The sequence below is a fragment of the Acipenser ruthenus genome, chromosome 12 (genome assembly GCF_902713425.1).
Source record: "Acipenser ruthenus chromosome 12, fAciRut3.2 maternal haplotype, whole genome shotgun sequence".
NCBI lineage: Eukaryota > Metazoa > Chordata > Actinopteri > Acipenseriformes > Acipenseridae > Acipenser > Acipenser ruthenus.
The window spans coordinates 22,070,833-22,090,003 of NC_081200.1; the positions used below are offsets into that span (position 1 = coordinate 22,070,833).

The 19,171-nt window shown below is 39.9% G+C and overlaps 1 protein-coding gene across 5 annotated transcripts in view; it reads left to right on the forward strand.

The window, feature by feature from the left end:
* Window positions 1-19,171, forward strand: part of LOC117417272 (rho GTPase-activating protein SYDE2-like) — a 43,237-nt gene that overhangs the window by 12,646 nt on the left and 11,420 nt on the right. For all 5 annotated transcript variants that reach the window (XR_004546695.3, XM_034029284.3, XM_059034686.1 and 2 more), the window contains exons 3-4: window positions 8,303-9,414; window positions 14,068-14,194. Coding sequence is in view for 4 of the 5 variants with exons in the window: in XM_034029284.3 (XP_033885175.3) it covers window positions 8,303-9,414; window positions 14,068-14,194 (1,239 nt within the window). In the remaining variant the exon portion in view is untranslated. The remainder of the gene's footprint in view (window positions 1-8,302; window positions 9,415-14,067; window positions 14,195-19,171) is intronic.

Sequence of the window (19,171 nt, forward strand, 5' to 3'; positions counted from 1 at the left end):
ATAAATAAATAAATACTTTTGATGTGGCCAGGTACTAAACAATCATTTTGACAGATCTACAGATCAGCCTTTAATTAGGACTTTTGATTGCCCAACACAGTGGTAAGCAGAAGTCTGCGGGATGTTATGCAACTTTACTAGGAAATGATTGAGTTTTCAGGGATGGGTGGGTGGCTGGCAGGTTCTTGTTTATTGCGGACAGTGGAACAGCAATGCAGGGAGGATATACAGCTGGAGCAGCAGAGAGGATCATCTGCATGCATTTACATATCTTGTTCTAGGAACCAGGCAGCCACATCTGTACGTATTCTCTCTTCATGCAGTGGCACTCTAGGGATGTAATATCACAGAAGCAGAAACCTTTAATCCTTGAAAAAACTTAGTGGGACTAGTCTTTATTGGTTGTATTTCTTTCCTTAATTTCAGAATAATTTACACTGGCAGTAGTACTTTTCTTATATAGTAACAAGGACATGGCATAGCCCATAGTTTTTTTTTGTATCACAGTTGAAATAGTAAACTATGTGAGAGACAAATGCTGCTTTAACTATGTTTAAAAAGGTGTAAAACACAGCATTAAAGATAGTGTATTATGGTGCAATGACTTGGTGTTTCCAGTGTTGCCATAGTTACCAGTTGGTTTGGTGTGTAGTTTAGTGATAAGGGCACCAGACAGCTTGGGCAGATGCAAGTAGACTGAATGCCCATCTCCGACACTCTCTGGTTGTCCATTCTTTGTCTCTTGCCTGTGAATGGGAGATCTGATGACTGTCTTGTGTGAACTAACAAATGCTGTCAGCTTTGCTAAGCAGCCAGCAGTTCATGGGTGCTTGAAGATTAAAGATGGATCATTAATTGTGTTGATGTTCTCCATGCTGCACACGATGCTCTGTTTTTATTTAATCAGGATTGCTGGGCATGCAAAACTGGATTGTGTGCATTGAGCATTTAAACGCTAAAGTAAGTTCAGACATTACATTAACTAAGGACATCAAGATTTATCAGAAGTATATAGCTTCGGTCTGTGTTACTGATTGTAACCCTATCCCTTTTTTTAAAAGGCTAATCTATTAGAACCCAAGATACAAATCAACTATTTTAAATAACCCTTCTGCTGTTTGTTTTGATAACAACTCTTTAAGCATGATACAATATAAAATATTTTTATTAGTTTAAATGTTAATTTGAGGGAAATCATCCTTAAGAATTACTGAGCCTTGCTCAGGTGGATTCAGTTGCCCTATTGGAGAAATATCCCAACAACTTCACACACAAAGACAATCATAAACCCAGTATAGAGAGGTGTGGCCCGGAAACTATTTTCACACTCTAGACCAGGGTTGGGGTCAGTTTCTGTTTTTCAACTCCAATTCCTTTTAAAAATTGATTCCCAATTCCCAATCCCTTTTAATCAGATGGAAGCAGTGATCACAACAATTATTATATCTCTAATATATTTGGAATTGGAATTGGGAATTGTTTTTTGAAAAGGAACTGGAAATCCCACTGCATGCTTTAAAAAAAGATTTCAAACAGTAATGCATAGTATTAACTTATTGTTTACATTTTCCCTTTGTCTTTGTTCTATGAGTTGAGTTGAGCGTGTGCAATTTGAAACCACTTGTGGTTGCTAGTGTTGCTTGAATACATGTAAGGTATTTGTTGTGTATTCTGTGTTTTACAATCTAATTTGTCAAAACCTGTCTCTTCTGCTTAATCAGAGTGTGGCCTGCTTGGGAGATACAGCAGGGCCTGCTTGGGAGATACAGCAGACCCTGCTGTTTAGTAATTAGTCTTCTGTCACAGTGATGAAACTAGATTGACTCACTCCAGCTTATATAAACAAGTTAAAATATTGACAATTACTCTGGATCTAATTTGAACTGACATCCCATTGAAATGAGACTGCAGCACTTACAGAAGAGTTGCTGGTTTCCCTTTCATCTGATTGGAGGATAAGTGGTGGCCCCCTCTTTCTGTTCCTATTGAGCTAAGCTAAAGAACCTCTGATAGGTCCTTTAGTAGGCCCTGTGCTCTTAACTCCATCACCTTTACTGCTCCCTACTGCATTGATGCCCAGTAAAGTCACCTTTTGTTTAATAACACGGCTGTCATGTTTTAGATATTTTTGTAAATATGTACACTAAAGAGTAAAATGCATGTGCACTGACTGGCCAAACAATTACAGAATGGCTTTAATGGTGGATAGGACTATGTAGCTCCAAACAAGTGTTGCCCACTTGGTCTCCAGAAAAATTCTGGAATTTGCGCTTTTGTTTAACACCACAAAATATTTAAGATATCTGTCTTTAACTGTTGTGGTGAAAGGCAGACTCTGTAATACCCATAGACAATATACAGCTATGGCCAATAGTTTTATATGACCAAGAATTTTAAGATTGAGACATAATTAAAGATGTTTTATTAACAATTTAGCGATTTGTCTTGTTTGTGGTTAGACATTACCTTGTTTTTTAGTTGAGAGGGGGGCCCTAATCAAAGGAAGTTTGTGACCCTTTGTACTAGGCAAAGTTTCTCTAGTTTTACACAGATTTTAAGAAAGTACAGTAGAGAGTAGAGTTTCATGAGAGAAAACCTTTCACTGAAAGCGAACATAAATTGGCCAACTACCCAAGTAGAAAGCAGATAATAGAAAAAAAAACAACAAAGATTAAATATATATATATATATATATATATATATATATATATATATATATATATATATATATATATAATATATATATATTTTATTACCAACAATATATATTATTACCAACATCCCTTAAAGAATGGGAAATATACAATAAGAACAACAGAATCAGAAAATCCTTTTAAAATAAAAACAATTTTGGGGATGCAGTGTAAGCATACGATTTTACGTTTAATATACAGCAGTGTCATGTGATAGATAGTTTTGGAATTGACAACAAATGAATCAGCCTGGCTACAGGAATCTGGTACAAATGGCTGGGTTCACAAAATGAGTCATTGTGTTTTTAAATGTTTGCAAAGAAAGAGGTGGTGAACTTGTAATCTTCTTGGATAAATGCCTACTGCAGTGCTGGAGATTTTTAAGATTGAGATATGTATATGGGATTTTGCTGAACAAAACAGACTGAGAAACATACGTTGCACCGCTGTGTTAGTTGAGAAAAGAATGTGGCCAGTGCAATGCATGATTTTTAATCTCTACATTGTTAACAACAAAACAGCAGCTCTACCATGCAAGTGAGGGGCACACATGTGGAAACAAATGATGTATTATGTATGCTGGTCAGGTAACCTACACTTTAAAAGTGTACACCTAGTACAGCTGGCAATTGGAGGAGACACTGAATTATGAATGATGACACAGCTGATCCAGTTTCATGGCTTTTAGGCTAAACCAATAAGTCACAGTTGTAGACGATAACCTGATTTAGACTGACTGCTGGAATGAAGCGACATGCAAAGGTACTTTGGCAGTTATACAAAGTTCTGGCACTGGCCTGCTACTGGAAAACCAACATCTTTTTCATACATTAGTCTGTCACATTTTGGGCCCGATAGAGCACAAATTCTGCTGGATATGTATGGCTTGGATTCGGAGATTCCTTACGGTTTGCAGTGACTTGGGTTGGCTTACCATCAAAAATGAGGAACTTCTTCAAATGTATACACAACAGTGTCCCTCCCTACAATATACACTATACATCAACAGTAGCTATTTTATTTGAGTTCTCCAGGTCTAAAAGACATGGCAAGACATGTCTGTGCTGTTTTTGTTATTTGAACAAAGACATGCTGCTTTTTGCTGGATTGACTTGCTTCTCTTGAACATTTCTTAGACGTACTCTCTAAAGCCCCTTTCACACTGGCACTTCTGGCTAACCGGGTCACAATCCCGCATAGTGTGAAGCCACGTACCTGAGTCGGACCCGCTTTGACCCGGGTTGAGCGAGACAAAATGCTTGATGGCTGTTCATGAGCCGATGCAATAACAAACAGCCATGCCTGTGAAAATTTCACTTCCGCAAGGAACGTTTCTGTTTAGCCATATTTTTGTTGATTGAGACACAGTATGAGTCAGATTGCAGCAGGGATGTAGAAACATTTGCTGTAATTAAAAATGTGGTCGACGGTTCAATCCAGAGAAGCTTGGATGGAAACGTCTGTAACAAGCTGTTTTCATGGCATTGATACGCGCATTGCGTACTTGTGTCTGTCATCTAGATCAACCCTGCTTTATCAAAAGCAGTGTGAAATTGTGTACCTGACCCGTATGACACCAGGTCCTGCCCGGGTAGGTTCTGACCTTGGTAGATCATGCCAGTGTGAAAAGGCGCTTAAGAAGGGAGTATTTTCATAATTCTGTGTTATGGGTTAAGGCTATGTAACCTTTTCAAGGGAATTGCTGCCTCGTCCACATGAAGCCACTGAAAACATGATTCTAATCCTTTTGAATCTGAAGAAAAATCAGTGCACTTAAATACAGATTTATTTATTTTTATTTAGGTTTGCAGGCCCAACTCTTAAAAGCAAATGGGATGATTCTCTGCAGAAATTCCAGGGGGTTACAGCAGCGTGACAGCAAATGAAGTGGCATCAGCAGCTGTCTGTGGGCTGCCTTAATAGGAGCAATCAGCTGTAAATGCCAGTTGGTGAATTATTAGAAGTGTCATGGTCAGGTTGCTGCCTGGGGGAAGTCAGAGGCTTCACAGTGGGTGAGGGGGAGGGGGTTCAGGATTGATGCTGCTTAACTTGAAGGCGTTCACTAGCTGTTTTAGACAAGGGAATGTTTCACCCTTGGATTCCTGTGAAATAATTCTGAAGTGCTTGTTTTAAATGTATTCTAAGTAAGGAGGATATTATTAATAACATAACGTTTGGTCACAGCGGAGCTATACCTTCTAAAGATAAAGATCCTACACAAATTAAAAAATGGTCTCAAATAAACTGTAGAACACACAGCATATAAAAGTGTATTACACAGACTTACAGCATAAATTTACAAGTTAAAAATAATATGCACAGAACAAAACATATAGATTAACAGAACTAACTTGCACTTATTATTTGGAGTTTGAGATTCCCCGTCACCTGCTTCAACACAGCTGGACTGAGTCACTGGAAGGTAAGGCAGAGACTTCAGCCGTCGGTCAGGGTATTGTGCACGATATTCATTGTGTTTTCCTCTTACGCCCCATTTTCAAATCAAACTAGTAACTGTCACCATATACCTGTACAACAGCTTACCTGCACCGTAACCCTCTAATTGCAAAGTAGGCACTTTGAATGACAGGAAAATGAAAGTGCATAGTCGGTGCAGGTCTTGATGATTGACAGTCATTTAAACGAATGAGAGCATTCTAGTGCTGCTTCAGTCAACGAGATCTGTCAGAACAGGGTGAAATGACAGTGACAGTGAAACTAAAGTACTAACACACCACTGAGATGACTGACAGTGACCCCTAGCCATTCAAAGCAGAATGGAGACGGGACAGACAGTAAGTATAAAAACTACACAAACTTGAAATTATTATTTTTGGTAAGAAAATAAAAAATAGCAAGTGGTTTTACCGATGTTTATCCCATATCATTTTATTTCAGTCGAATTTTCGACTGATTAAAATCCGACATTTAACAAACTTTACTGATTAATATCGAAAAGTAGCAAGCCTAAATATATACCATGTAAATTCCTTTCCTGTGAAAAGGGATTTTGTTTGTGGAGGTTCTTGATGGATCCATCCTCATAATTTCCTCCAAGCCTATATTTTTTATGGCATTTTATGGCATTGTCACAGGGATGGCTGTAGTGGTGAAGTCAGACCCGGAACAGAAACACACAGAGTGAATATGGGGTGAAGCTGAGTCACAATGGCTGCACTCGGTATTTATTAAAGACTAAACAGACAGTGAAACAAATAAACAGACTTTTAACAAACACAAACAAAAGGGCACAAGACAAAGACAAATAGGCAGACAAACAAACACGGGACGAACCAAAACAAGTATCGTGCTGAACTGTTTCAGCACGAATAGCAATTGTTTTCAATTTTTTTCTTTCTCTCCTCTCTTTCTCTCTCATGTCCTTTTTGCCCTGAACACCCAACCCCGTGTACGTGAAAACTGACTCTGTATATGCAGCTGTGCTGGGATTCAATTACTAATTAATTATTCACTTGAACCCCAGCACGTGAACTAATTTGTGCACTCCTCGTGCTCACATACTATTACATACTTTATCTGCACGTGAAGTGATTGTGCAATCCCTGTGCCGAAATACAACTATATATTTTAAATCACCCAAGCTACATAGCCCCATTATATCACATGCACCAATACATATACACCAACATTAACACACCACACGCAACGTAAAACACAAAATATGCACAGGGGCGGGGCACCACTGAAAAGGGTGTAAACATGGCTCTGATTATTATGGAATGATGCAGGACAGCCCACTAACAGGACTGTGTAGTGATTTGCAGTACAAGGGGTCTTTGTCCGCTTTTATCAGATGCCGCATTTCTAACAAGTTTCATGCCAGAAAAGCACAGCAGGCATTCTGAAAATAGTGCTTCCCCTGTTATGAAACTGTGCCACTGCTTTTCTGCAAATAGTAAATAGAAGTGCTCTTTGTTTTAGTAGGGCTGCGCAAGAGTGACACAAACTAAAACTGTATGCTTGCAATATAGAATCACTTGTTTTTGTTTCCTTTTCATTTGCTGTGGTAACAATATAATCGGCAGTATACTTTCCTCAAACCCGACTTTGATTCTGCATTGGAAACTATACTACATTTTTGGTTATACAAGAGAAACGGCAACAAGAAACTGTTGTTTAATTTGTCACACCTGAACTTATATTAGGCAAACTACAAAGAGAAAAAGCTCGTAGGGGGCTGCCGAGTGGCGCATCCGGTAAAGGCTCTCCATGTGGAGTGCAGGATGCGCTCTATAGCCTGGACGTCGCCGGTTCGAGTCCACAGCCGACCGTGGACGGGAGCTCCCTGGGTGCGGCACACAATTGGCCGAGCGTCGCCTGGGGGGAGGGAGGGTTAGGTCGGCCAGAGTGTCCTTGGCTCACCACGCACCAGCGACCCCTGTAGTCTGTCCGGGCGCCTGCGGGCTTGCCTGTAAGCTGCCCGAGAGCTGTGTTGTCCTCCGACGCTGTAGCTCTTGGGTGGCTGCATGGTGAGTCTGCAGTGTGAAAAAAAGCAGTCGGCTGACAGCACACGCTTCGGAGGACAGCGTGTGTTCGTCTTCGCCCTCCCGAGTCAGCGCAGGGGTGGTAGCGGTGAGCTGAGCTTAAAAAGTAATTGGCCATTCTAAATTGGGAGAAAATAATAAAAATAATTGGCAACGACTAAATTTATAAAGAAAAAAAAAAGAAAAAGCTTGCTGCAAAACCTGCTTCACTGTAAGCATTAGTTTTTTATTCTCAATAAACTTAGTTTGAATTTTGTCTCTGTAGAAAGTAACATATGGGTATTATTTGTGTTATAGCACCCCTACAGGATGGCAGCTGCTGTTTTTGTTTTCTTAACCGTAACACAAGTGCTTGCCACTTGAATCCTAACCCCCAGCCCCTCCAAATATCAACACAGGTATTGGATTTGTACTAAGAGGGATCCTTTGACTAAACACAAAGCCCCAACAGAAGCCACATCAGACACTGAACATTTCCTGTACCTGTGCATGTAACCACACTCTTGTTACCATTGGTGCCTTTAATTAAAAGGAACGGTGTTTCCCTTTCAGTTCCAGCGCAGGAAAGACAAGTGTAACTGTAGTGGTTTAAGAATGTGGTATAAAGGTTACTTTCCCGAATTACATAGAAATTTACATTCATGTTGATCAAATTTATGCTAACTTGGTTGAATTAGGAAGTATGTCATGAGAGAGCAGTATCCTGCTACAGTGGCTGGGTGATTTTCAGTACCCTGCATTCTTATTTACCCTCATGCCTCAGAAAATGCACATTCTTTTTTTTCTGTCATTCATTGGCTGTTAAGCTTTTTCTTTGAACCTAGCCCTTCTTTAAGGGTAAGTGTGTGAACCCAAATCTGGTAAGTAGCAGCAAGGGCCAAATGTACAGTAATAGTTGGTGTCAGTTTACCAGTAGAGTAGGTGCTTTCTGCTTGATTGCACAGTGGGTGAGGTCTGTGCAAATGTTGTTCCTAGCCACATGTCCCTTTTCTTTTAGCCTTTTAAGTCTTTGGTTTTTACAGTTGAATAAATATCCCTCCCTCTCCTAGTGGAAGTTTTCTATTTTATGCTTGTACCTAAAAACAATTCTTTGTGTTTCTCCAGTTACTGGCCCTACAGACTGTACCTACACGTCAGACCCGGGGTTTTCACCCCCTTCCAGCCCAAACCCCTTGAAGAAGGGAGGCTCCATCAACTGGTCCTTTCCAGAGAAGATTAAATCCCCCAGAACTGTTAGGAAACTATCAATAAAAATGAAGAAACTGCCGGAGCTCAGTAGGAAGCTGAGTGTGAAAGGGACCTCCAATAGCAGCCACCCTGAGCCCCAACCAGCCTCTCCCAAAAGCAGTGGGAGCAGCAGCGGGACAGAGTACACTCAGGATCCGCCACTGTCTCCAGGGAGCAGCACGGCAGCCAGCAGGAATGTCATCTCTCGCTACCACCTGGACAGTAGTGTATCCACCCAGCACAGCTACAAGAAGAAGAATGACACAGGAAGCTCCAAGTCGGCCAGTAAGGGGGGCTACCTGAGCGATGGTGACTCCCCGGAACTGGTGACAAAATCGGGCAAGCACAAATCCGAAAGCAAATCTGGTAAAAGCAAAGAGCCCCCTACCAACAATCACAAAGTCCATGTCACAGAAATTGACATTGATGCCTTCCGGCATTATAGCTTTGCCGACAAGCCTAAATGCTCACAGTATATATCTGGACTTGTGAGCGTGCACTTCTACGGAGCCGAGGACCTGAAGTCCCCAAGAATCGACTCCAAAGAAGTCTACTGTGCCATTCAGGTGGACTCAGTCAACAAAGCCCGGACTGCTTTGCTGACTTGCAAGACTACTTTTTTGGACATGGACCACACATTTAACATTGAACTAGAGAACGCCCAGCACTTGAAGCTGGTAGTCTTTAGCTGGGAGCCCATGCCCAAGAGGAACAGGGTCTGCTGCCATGGGACAGTAGTACTACCCACGCTCTTCAGGGTCACCAGGACCCATCAGCTGGCTGTGAAACTGGAGCCGAGGGGGAAGATCTACGTGAAGCTGAACCTGATGGAGCAGTGGCAGAACTCCCTGGACTGCCTTGGCAGGGAGCGGGAGCCAACAGTGTTTGGTGTGGAGGCCTGGAAGCTGGTGGAGAAGGAGAATGCTGGGATCATGGTGCCCCTGCTGATTGAGAAGTGCATCACGGAGATCGAGAATAGAGGCTGTCAGGTAAGCCTTTTCCAGAAGCTGTGCTTGAGGAGAAAACTGGGTTTTATCTTAGCTATCCCAAAGAAATGCAAGATCTTGGGTGTCTCCTGTTTTTTTGTGAAGCCTTCTCACCATATCTTTTTAATGTAATGCTCAAGATTAATTCTGATGTGAAGTTGCGTCATTGCTTCTCATAATACAGGACCTTGTTTGTTTTTTATATATAGATGCTCAACAGCATACTTTTTGATTTAACTTCCAGCCTGGAGAGTGATGTACTGATTTAGAGTCTGAATATCTGTCATTGCTAAGATGCCAAAACGCTAAGCTGTATATTTAAAATAATAACATCCACAGTGTTATTGGAATATTGTTTCAACTAACAAATGTAGTCTATCAACTACCACTCCAAACCGAATGCAAACATTTGAACTTATTCCAGCTGTATTTCTTAGCTTGCTGACCTGGCCAGGTCATACTGTATGCCGGGACCCCTCATGCCTCACAGGGTACATTGTTGCCTTTATGAAGTGCCCCTCTTACTGTACTCCACCCTTCTGAGTGCTGTTTGCTCAGACTTAGTTCGCCAGTCACCTCAATGATTGACAGGACAGCTTTCCTGACAATTTTCTTGGTCATACTGATTTAGTAGCCTGTAAAATGCTTGCTTCCCTATAGTATTGTTAAACAAGTTGTACCTTTTTAATATGATTTACACACAGCAGTATCCAGTTTCCATAATTTGATTTATGATGATTTTTAAAAAATGTGTTTTTAGACTGGCACATACATTCATGTACAGTAAGACACCGAATGGCACAGCATGTCATCTGTCAAAAAACTGGATATCAAGCAGAAGAGGTATCACTTGAATTGAACTGTGTCCCATTGTTCCAGTCCCAGTTGGTTTCTTCACCTCACTGTCTACAGCAGCTGTTTACCCTGCCAGCCTTCTCCTTATTAATGCCTTTTAGCAACGTGACCTTGGGTAGAACTTGGACACTCCAGTCTGTACCTGTGACACCGAGATGTAGTGTGAGCTACAGTACAGTACCTAATTATCTAGGTGTTCTCTGACACTTTTCTGTGTACATTTCTCTTTCAGTACTTACACTCTCTATGAAATAACTCCCTATTAATGATGATGTCTGTGTTGCTGGAGTCACTTTGCCACCAGCATGAGACTCCAGCCCTCACTTATCCTAATTAGAATCAGGATGCTGGTAATTAAACTGTCTGGCCAGTTTGCATGTGCTCTGTTGCCATGGGCTCCATTTAGTCTATAAAGTACATTTATCAACCACAAGCTGAGGGCCAAACTTTTAATCCTGCCTGCTGTCTGTGCTAATTAGAAATACATGGAACCTGAAATTGAAGACAAATTTGAGTGGTGCAGACACAGGATATTATTAAACCAGTATGAGGTCTGTCTTGCAGTGCAAAGCTTGCAGGTCCCAGATTCCATACTCTTGTGTCAAACATTAATCCCCACGTCTGCCTTAGGCAATTATGTTGGTTCATGTCTGAAAACCTGGATATGACAGATGTATAATATAGCATGTCCTGCATATCCATCAGTCTTTTATTTCAAAGTTGTAACTATAATGTCCCTCCATTAAGTGCATGTTCCTGGAGTTTATCCAAATATCTCTTGGCTTTCTGATTTCCAGTTTGCTCAGCACATACAATTTTTAAGTACGTCTCTTGCATTGTTATCGCTTCACAATTTTGTATTGCCATCTATAAAGCATATTGTTTAATAATGATAATTAATTTTTTTAAATGCATTGGAATAGACAGTAGTAAAATACAGGTGTTTACTTGTTAAACCTTCAACATGTGTGACTGCTTTTTGGTGGCAGTTTGTCAGCAGTCCATCATTTCCATGTTAATATTGAAAAACCCTCCGGTCAGTGATTTAGATCATCAAGGTAGTGTGCGGGCAGGATTTCCTGTTTTTCACTGGAGCATTGCACATTGATATCTGGGTTTTTCAATACTAAATGCACGGCTGAAGCAACACATCCTCCAGCCCATAGATCTTCTGCCAGCTACGCAGCTTCAGGAACTAGGATTTCTGTCAGCACAGGAAATCCTCCTTTCTTTTAAATAAACACTGGAATCGCCAATTGCTTCCTGTGGATGGTACATATTTCCATAAAACAGATGGATTGTGCAGCACTGCGGATCATGTAACGGAAGAGAGATAGCTTTTAGCAAGACTGACTGTGCCTTGGCTGGCTGCTTTACAGCTCTGGGTTGTGCATAGTTCAGCAGATTTTTGACAGGTCCCGTTGCATCACTTGCAGTGGGGTGTTAGGTGGGTGTTATCAGTGTGAATTCAGTGATAACGTCTAGCTGAAAATAAACAATGCATTAAAAGTGCAGTTAGCTCAATCATGCTGTGTTTTTATCCAGTTGAAGTGAATAGACCCCAGGACTCGGCTGCAGTTGAACTGGCCCATTTGGAAATATTTATTGGAACTCAAGGTCTGGTTAAGGTCTGCTGAAATACACACACATGGACCCATGAATCATAGTCCCGGATTTTCAAGATGTAGATCTGTTTTAAGATCCTGTGAAAATATGTGTTATATGTATTGTTCATTGCTATAACTTATAATGACTGTTTTAAAGAGATTGTAGAAATATATGTGGAGCTCCCATCTCAAGTAGGATTTGTGTAAAAATCCAGGATTCTCTTCCCTGAACATAAATCTAAATCATATACTGTTTAGTAAAAGAGTATGAATCACAGAAAATGAAAGACCGATAAAACATGAAATATACAGTATGTTTGCAAAGACAAAGCCCCCGGGGAATAAAACAATGTAATCATGCAAAGTTGCAGGAGCAGCTACATTATTTATAGGTCAGTGTATTTAATGTTTTTTCAAAGTTATGCTTCAAAATAGGGTCCATAGTTTCACAAAGAATGTGTGCTGGTTCAATGTCTCCCTAACAGTGGGGACCCTATACTCCCTATACTGTAGTAGTTCTTTTTATCCAGGAAGCATTCACTCTTTCATAATAGGTGAATTCATTTTCAATATGGTTTACTTAATAGAGAAAAGCATGTCTTGCATGTAGTACATTTGCACTTCCTTTGCCCTTTGTTTTCCTTAAATGACCAAGCTATTTCAAGCCTACTGTGATCCTATCACAGTCCAGAAAACATTGCTTTCATGCGTTCTGCCATTTGATGGATTCTATAAACCCTTGCTCTATAAAGATGTTACTGGCCACAGCCGTGTGGTGTACAGTGTAGAAGGCCTCTTGTCCTCAAGGGTACCTTCAAAAACAAGACATCGAACAGATAACACCCCAAGATAAACAAAGGCCTTTCTTGATTGCAGAGTTTCCTGTTGATGTAGTAAGTGCTGTGCGCTTTAAGAACTTGGCGTGACTAGTGTAGGGCGATACAGTAAACAAATCAGCATTGTTTTATTTTAATGTTCTGGTAAATTGTATGCCCCCTTCAAGTCAGGGTTGTGTTCAAGGAGAACAGGCATGTAGAAAGGTATTTCTGAAAGATAAACTGGCCTTGCTTTCGCAATCTTTTCTAGGATTTGCTCAAAATATTCTGCCAAATGTATTTTTTATTGTGAGTAAAAAAATGTCCTAGGTTATTTAACAAAGAGACTACTTTCTGCATTATTAATTATTTGAAGCACTACAGTATAGCTGGACATTTGCATTGATAATCGGAGGACCGCAGAGGTTTTGTGAATGACCAGAACACATATTTATATATCATATCATATAATTTATAGGTGTCAAACTCCATTTTTAACAAGAACCCATATTCCATTTGACTGGTAATACTGTATCTGATTCATTTTTACTGTTTTTAGTTGTATGGTTTTTGAGGATGATCTTTCACAGCTAGCCAGTAGAAGAAAAACCTTTCCTAAGAGTCAGTAGCAATATTGAATGTGTTTAATTCCCTAATTGTAATGTATGTGATGTGATATAGTGGTGGGGGAGGGTGCAAGCAGCCCAGGAATTAGAAAACAGAAACTCATCAACCCTCTAGGATGCCCCGGAGCCCAAGTGGTCTCCTCAGTCTTGGGCCAGATAAAACTACACTGGGCCTTTTTGCTACACCTAATTTTGCTTAAATGTTTAACTGTTGCCAAAATATGCATGCCAACTATTTCAGTATAGTTCTATGTGACCAGTGTAAGGCTAATATTATTTTTCTTTGTAGATTAGTCATTCACAAGAGTTTCATGGCATTGGGCCAGGGGAGTAATACAAATTAGAAGCAATATGTACAGTATATCAGCATCACAGTAGGCCTAGTGTTGTTTTCTGTGTAGAGTAACTGTACAAAATGTTGTTTGTATTGTGACCATATTTTTACATGCAACACTGTACCTGAAAAATGATTGTCTTTACAGCTAATGGTTTACATTATTTAATTACAGTATATGCCTTTGTATTAGAAAACATGTTCAGTGTGCACAATAGAGCAGAGCCTGCCAGAAATGCTAGAAATCCCCCGGGCTGGGATGCTATATCACTGATAAGCCAGGTAGAAAGCTGAGAATAAGTAGGTCAATCACTGAAGCTTTTTCATGAAGGTAAAAGGGGCCGATTGCTTTCACTAGCTGTGATGCACAGATGTGAATTGACTTGCATCTCTGTGTCTCTTTTGGGCTTTGTTGGCAGGTTGTTGGATTGTATCGCCTCTGTGGTTCAGCGGCAGTGAAGAAGGAGCTCCGTGAGGCCTTCGAGAGGGACAGCAAGTCTGTGGAGCTCTCTGAAAACCAGTATCCCGACATCAACGTCATCACAGGTATGGCAAGGCTTCCTTTGGACACCTGGGCTTTTTGTGAAACCTTTCCACAAAGACAATTGGGTGTAAACCGGATCCAAAATCAGTTACAATTCTTGGTAGCATTGAAAGTTGACACACTAAGTATTATTGCTTGTTGATGATAGTCTACTAAGTCATTTAGACCAAAGCCTTCATCAGTGTGCTTATCAGATGACGATTAAGGCTCTAACCCAAAATATTTATGTGCTTTTTTTACCTTATGTCTTATGAGTGTTTATAATAATAATAATAATAATAATAATAATAATAATAATAATAATAATAATAATGTAATTTAGAATTTTTTTAGACAAAAATGCCTTTTTCATTGTTCCAACTAATCAAGAAATTGAAAAAGCTTTAATAATTTAACAAGGAACCAAGCAAAGTTATGTTGCAGCAAAATCACCTGTCGCCTAGCAATATCTGATATTCCTACATTTCCATAACTGTGTTGAGTAGTATCCTTTTGTACATGCGGTTGTACTGTAAGGTCATCTCTGTGTGAGTTGAATCACTCTGCTATTTGTATTTAAGCCTTTTCCCAAGTACTGAGAGATAGTGGAACTCAGTGTTTGTATCAGCTATAAATAAGTGTACATGTGTATCGTGATATCCTAACCCAGCCTTTGTAATTTATAAATGATTGCAACAGACTGGCAAACCAAAACGTAGTTAAAGCTATTCTCAAATATAAAAGAACTACAGTAGTTCAAAATAACAACAGGGACTGTCCTTATAGCACAACTATTCTGACTTTTTACAAGTGCCAGTGATAGCGCGGGTCAGGTGTTCAGCTGTTTATTTTCTACCCCTGCATTGCTGTTTGACTGCAAATGGATCACACTTTTAAATCATGTAAGGCATTCCAGTTGGGTCCTAAAATTAGAAGCCAAGAGGATCGAAAGGATCACAACACTGTTGGATAGTTGTGATTTCCCAGACAGATAGGAAGACCTGTATTTAACATGGTTAATCCTGACCTGAAAAAAACGAAAGACTGGCAACGATGGGCCATGTTGCCGGCCTGCTTGTTGGTTTTGGAAAGAGGCCCACTGTGATGATCTTGCATCACGTCTGCTTTAATCCGCATGAATTTGCACGTCAGAGAAAAGCACACATTTAACAGTTGAGTGGGCTGGAAAAATGAGCGAGCTTGCTGTCTAAAATTTGTTCTGTAAGGCAAGTTGCTTGTAGCAAGGGAGGGAGGGGGCTGTGACAGGGACACAGCAGTACTCTGGCAGGCAGAATAGAGAAGATAAAAGCAGGGAAAATAACTACAGCATGTTACATGGCTAATTTAATAGTTGAAGGAGCCAAAGGGATTAGCATGGGTCAAAGTTCAGTCCACAGCTTCCAAAGCATGTGCAGGAGTTTTATTTATGTTCCATAGAAAATGTGAAGTAAAGCAATGCCATTTCTTCTGTAAACATAGCTGTTCCAATGGTGTTCTAATAAAAGTCAAAACAAAACACAGTTTTACTCTCGAAGACCTGTTGTATCTGTTGAAGAGCTTCAGTTTTAATTGGAGCAGGGAGATGTACAACTAAGGAGGTTAACCATAACCTGAGCTGGCCTGTGTTAATCAGCTCATGACCTGTTTGTGATGGGCCTGGGTTCATTTAATTGACTTTTTTCCCCTTGCATGCATTCCATCAGAAGTCAGTGTAAAGGTCACAGTTTGGATTGGCTGTTTTGTAGGCATTATATTTTGGAAGTCCGTGCTCAACTGTTGAGCTTAAAGGTGAACATTTTAGAACACAACAATGTGCTAATGGTAACAGGAGTAAGGATAATTTCATTGATTTTAAAGTGGAATTTATAATCACGCATGCAGTTTTTGTAATTTCTTCAGCTTGCACTTATTTAAACTATTTGTATTTAGAATCAGGATGACATTTATATTTGAATATTTAAGGCCCATGTGACTACTGTAAGTCTAAATTGGAATATTTCATATTTGGTTGACAATTTCTGTATGGTAGGCTAATTAAATGTATAGTATCTTGATATAGCACTGGACTTTGTGTGTGGTAATGTAACTAAAATGAATGCATGCATGCATTGTAAAATATGTATACCAGGCAACAGGGTACTTTTTTAGTGAACATGAGTTTAAATACCAAATGACTGTTAGGCAAAAGGTTAATTTAAACATGCATTGACAGCCGTAACCAGGGTGTAAATGACAGCTTTGAAGCAGGGGTAAGACTTGCTTTAACCCCGCCATACTTACCTGCCTCTATAGATCTGCATAATGACTGTAACCTATATCAACAGTTTACAGCTTTACAACGGGACAGTGCAAAGAGGACCAGCTGTTATAACTTGCTTCTTACCTTTTTTTAGACCTCTGGGGGTTTATTTTGGAGGGTTTGAGAGTTAAGATCATATCAAAGTGTAGATGTATCTCTGTATACAGCAAACATTTAGAAAACCTGTTGGATAAAAATAACTATATTGTGTGCTGAGAACATGCTGCTTTGTTAAAGCTGTGAAGCCATTTTAAAATCTGGAAATATTTCGACTGGTTCAGTGTTTCAAAAACTGAAGTGTGCAAAATAGGCTCTCAGCTAGCCACTGGCCCCGGGATACAGCAGCCTTGCACGGTAGACTTTTAAAGTTCGTAATAAGTCCCACTTTGTTGCCGAACAAACACAGATGGTATTTCACTCATGTTTTGGGGGAATAGCAGAATATTTAGTAGGCCAGGAGGCACTTGGGGGTTTTAGGAGATGTGTGTATGTTTTTGACAGTGTCACAGCTTTGTACTTGTGCGTTTGCTGTCTTAGGGTCCTGCCTCCCCAGAATCCTGCCTCAGTTGCTTAACTAAGGTGTTCCATTTTTACAAGCAGCATGGGGAAGACAGGGGTCTGACTTAATGCGAGTGGTGCTAAAGACAAGGTTAGATGAAAATAGTGTAATAGAAAAATATTATACAGTCAGTGTAGCATGATTTTTAGGAATGCAGACAGATAAAGCACAGGAAAAGGAAAAAAAAGGTCACGATTTGCTTTTTTTTTCAGCAGAGGTCTTATTCAGGAAATACCTGTGGAAAGAAAAAAAAAGTTGGAGAAAGTCTCAAGAAGATAGTTTTGTTTGCTCTGGGTTGCCTTGAGTTAAGCCTGTCTGCCATAAACAGTTTTTGAACTATTTTTTCCAGTCGTCAAATGGATTTAAGAGGAAAATACTAGTGCTAATGAGTTAACTGATATTAGAAAAGAATGTGGAAAGTACAGTATATTCCACAGTTTTGTTTTTTGTCCATTTAAAATTCTTACAATATAAAAATTAAGTATAAAAAGGAAGTAGTGAACAAATTAAGCACATGATTACTTGGTTTTAGTTAGGGTTACCATATTTGAACTTACAAAAAAGAGGACACTCTGGAGAGGGGGTTGGTGTATCTACCAACTAAAGTTGTATTAATATGTGTTATATATATATACTGTGTACTACATGTCTACACATCTACAAGTGTTATAGCCTCAGAAATCAATGTCATTCAAATTTAAATGTACCTTTTTACATGTGGTGAGTCAATTTCTTCTGATGTGCGCATCAAGTAGCCATAAAAGAAAGTCTTTGCCTGAAATGTGATCCCTTTCAGTGTCTATTTATTTTTAAAAAAGTGTAATGGCCTAAAAAAAAAAAAAAAAAAAAAAAAAGAATTTAAATGTCTTTTTACATCTACCAGTCCTTTTTCAGTCCTCCTCCTCCTGATGTGCCCATGCATACTTCTCTGTAGATCGCACCTTTCTCAGCAGTGGTTGATTGCTCATCAAGTAGGCATGAAAGTCTTTGCAAGACGTTTGTCTGAAACTATACTGTACGAGTAGAATCCCTTTCAGCGACTCAACATCAAGTGGTTCCTTTCCTTTGTCCACTGGCTTTGCATCAGTGAGAAAACTCGCTCTACATTTGATGTTCGAAAAATGTCTTAATCACCGTGGGTAGTTTGTCCTGTGACAGAAAGAACGACTTCAAGGCCGGAAACATCTGTAGCAGCCTTGTAATGCCTGGGAATAAGGACAGCCATCGTGTCTTGCTGTGAGAAAGCAGCTTTCTGTATTCGATATCAACAAACTCATAGTACTCTTTCAGATGCTCAGTTTGGACAGTATAGATATGAAAGTATTGGTAAATTTTAAAAATAATGTTCTCAATGTCAACATCCAGTGTGTCTGCCCCATGATGGACACAATTGTTCAAAATTTGTGCTGGGCAACCCACACAGATTTAAGTCCTCTTCTGCAACAAATTCTTTAAGTTTGCAAACACGTTCTTTCCTTCTTCATCACGCCGGAGTCCTCCGAAATTTGTATTGCAGTTGTCTCCCGTAAACGCGATACACTTCTCAAACAAACCGTTCTTTTCCAGAGTTTCCTTGACGTATTGCGCAATCGTATCGGCTCATTAGGTGTGTTCTGGACCTCGATTAATTTTGACTGCAAACCGCCGTTCTTCCAGTCAAAATACTGAATTATTACTGGGAATATTTTCACTGAACCATGATTGCTTCCATCTGTAGCAATTCCACAGTAAGCTATGTCATTTTCTTCAAGCGCTTTTAGAGCAGTGTCAACAGAATGTGGTGCAAGCACAGAGTTAACAATCGCTTCTGTCTTGGTTCGAGCACTGGAACATTTTCGGGCTATCTCAGAATCAGGGAATGTCTTCTTCAACAAGACAGAAAGAAGTGCAATCCATTGACTTGAAACTATTGTGATGCTTAACGGTGTGAAATGCTAGAGCACCCTCAGCTGCAGTAACAGCATCCTCTGATTTGCTGCCTGGTTTTACAAAATAATCTGTTAATTTTGCTGATGAGCTGTCTCCTCGAACTGCCTTCTTATGCTTCTCAGAATCCACATGAGATTGTAAATCAATAGCACCTTTATTAGCTCTACATACCAAGCACTCGGCTTCCCATTCTACTCGACCACTTCGAAAACA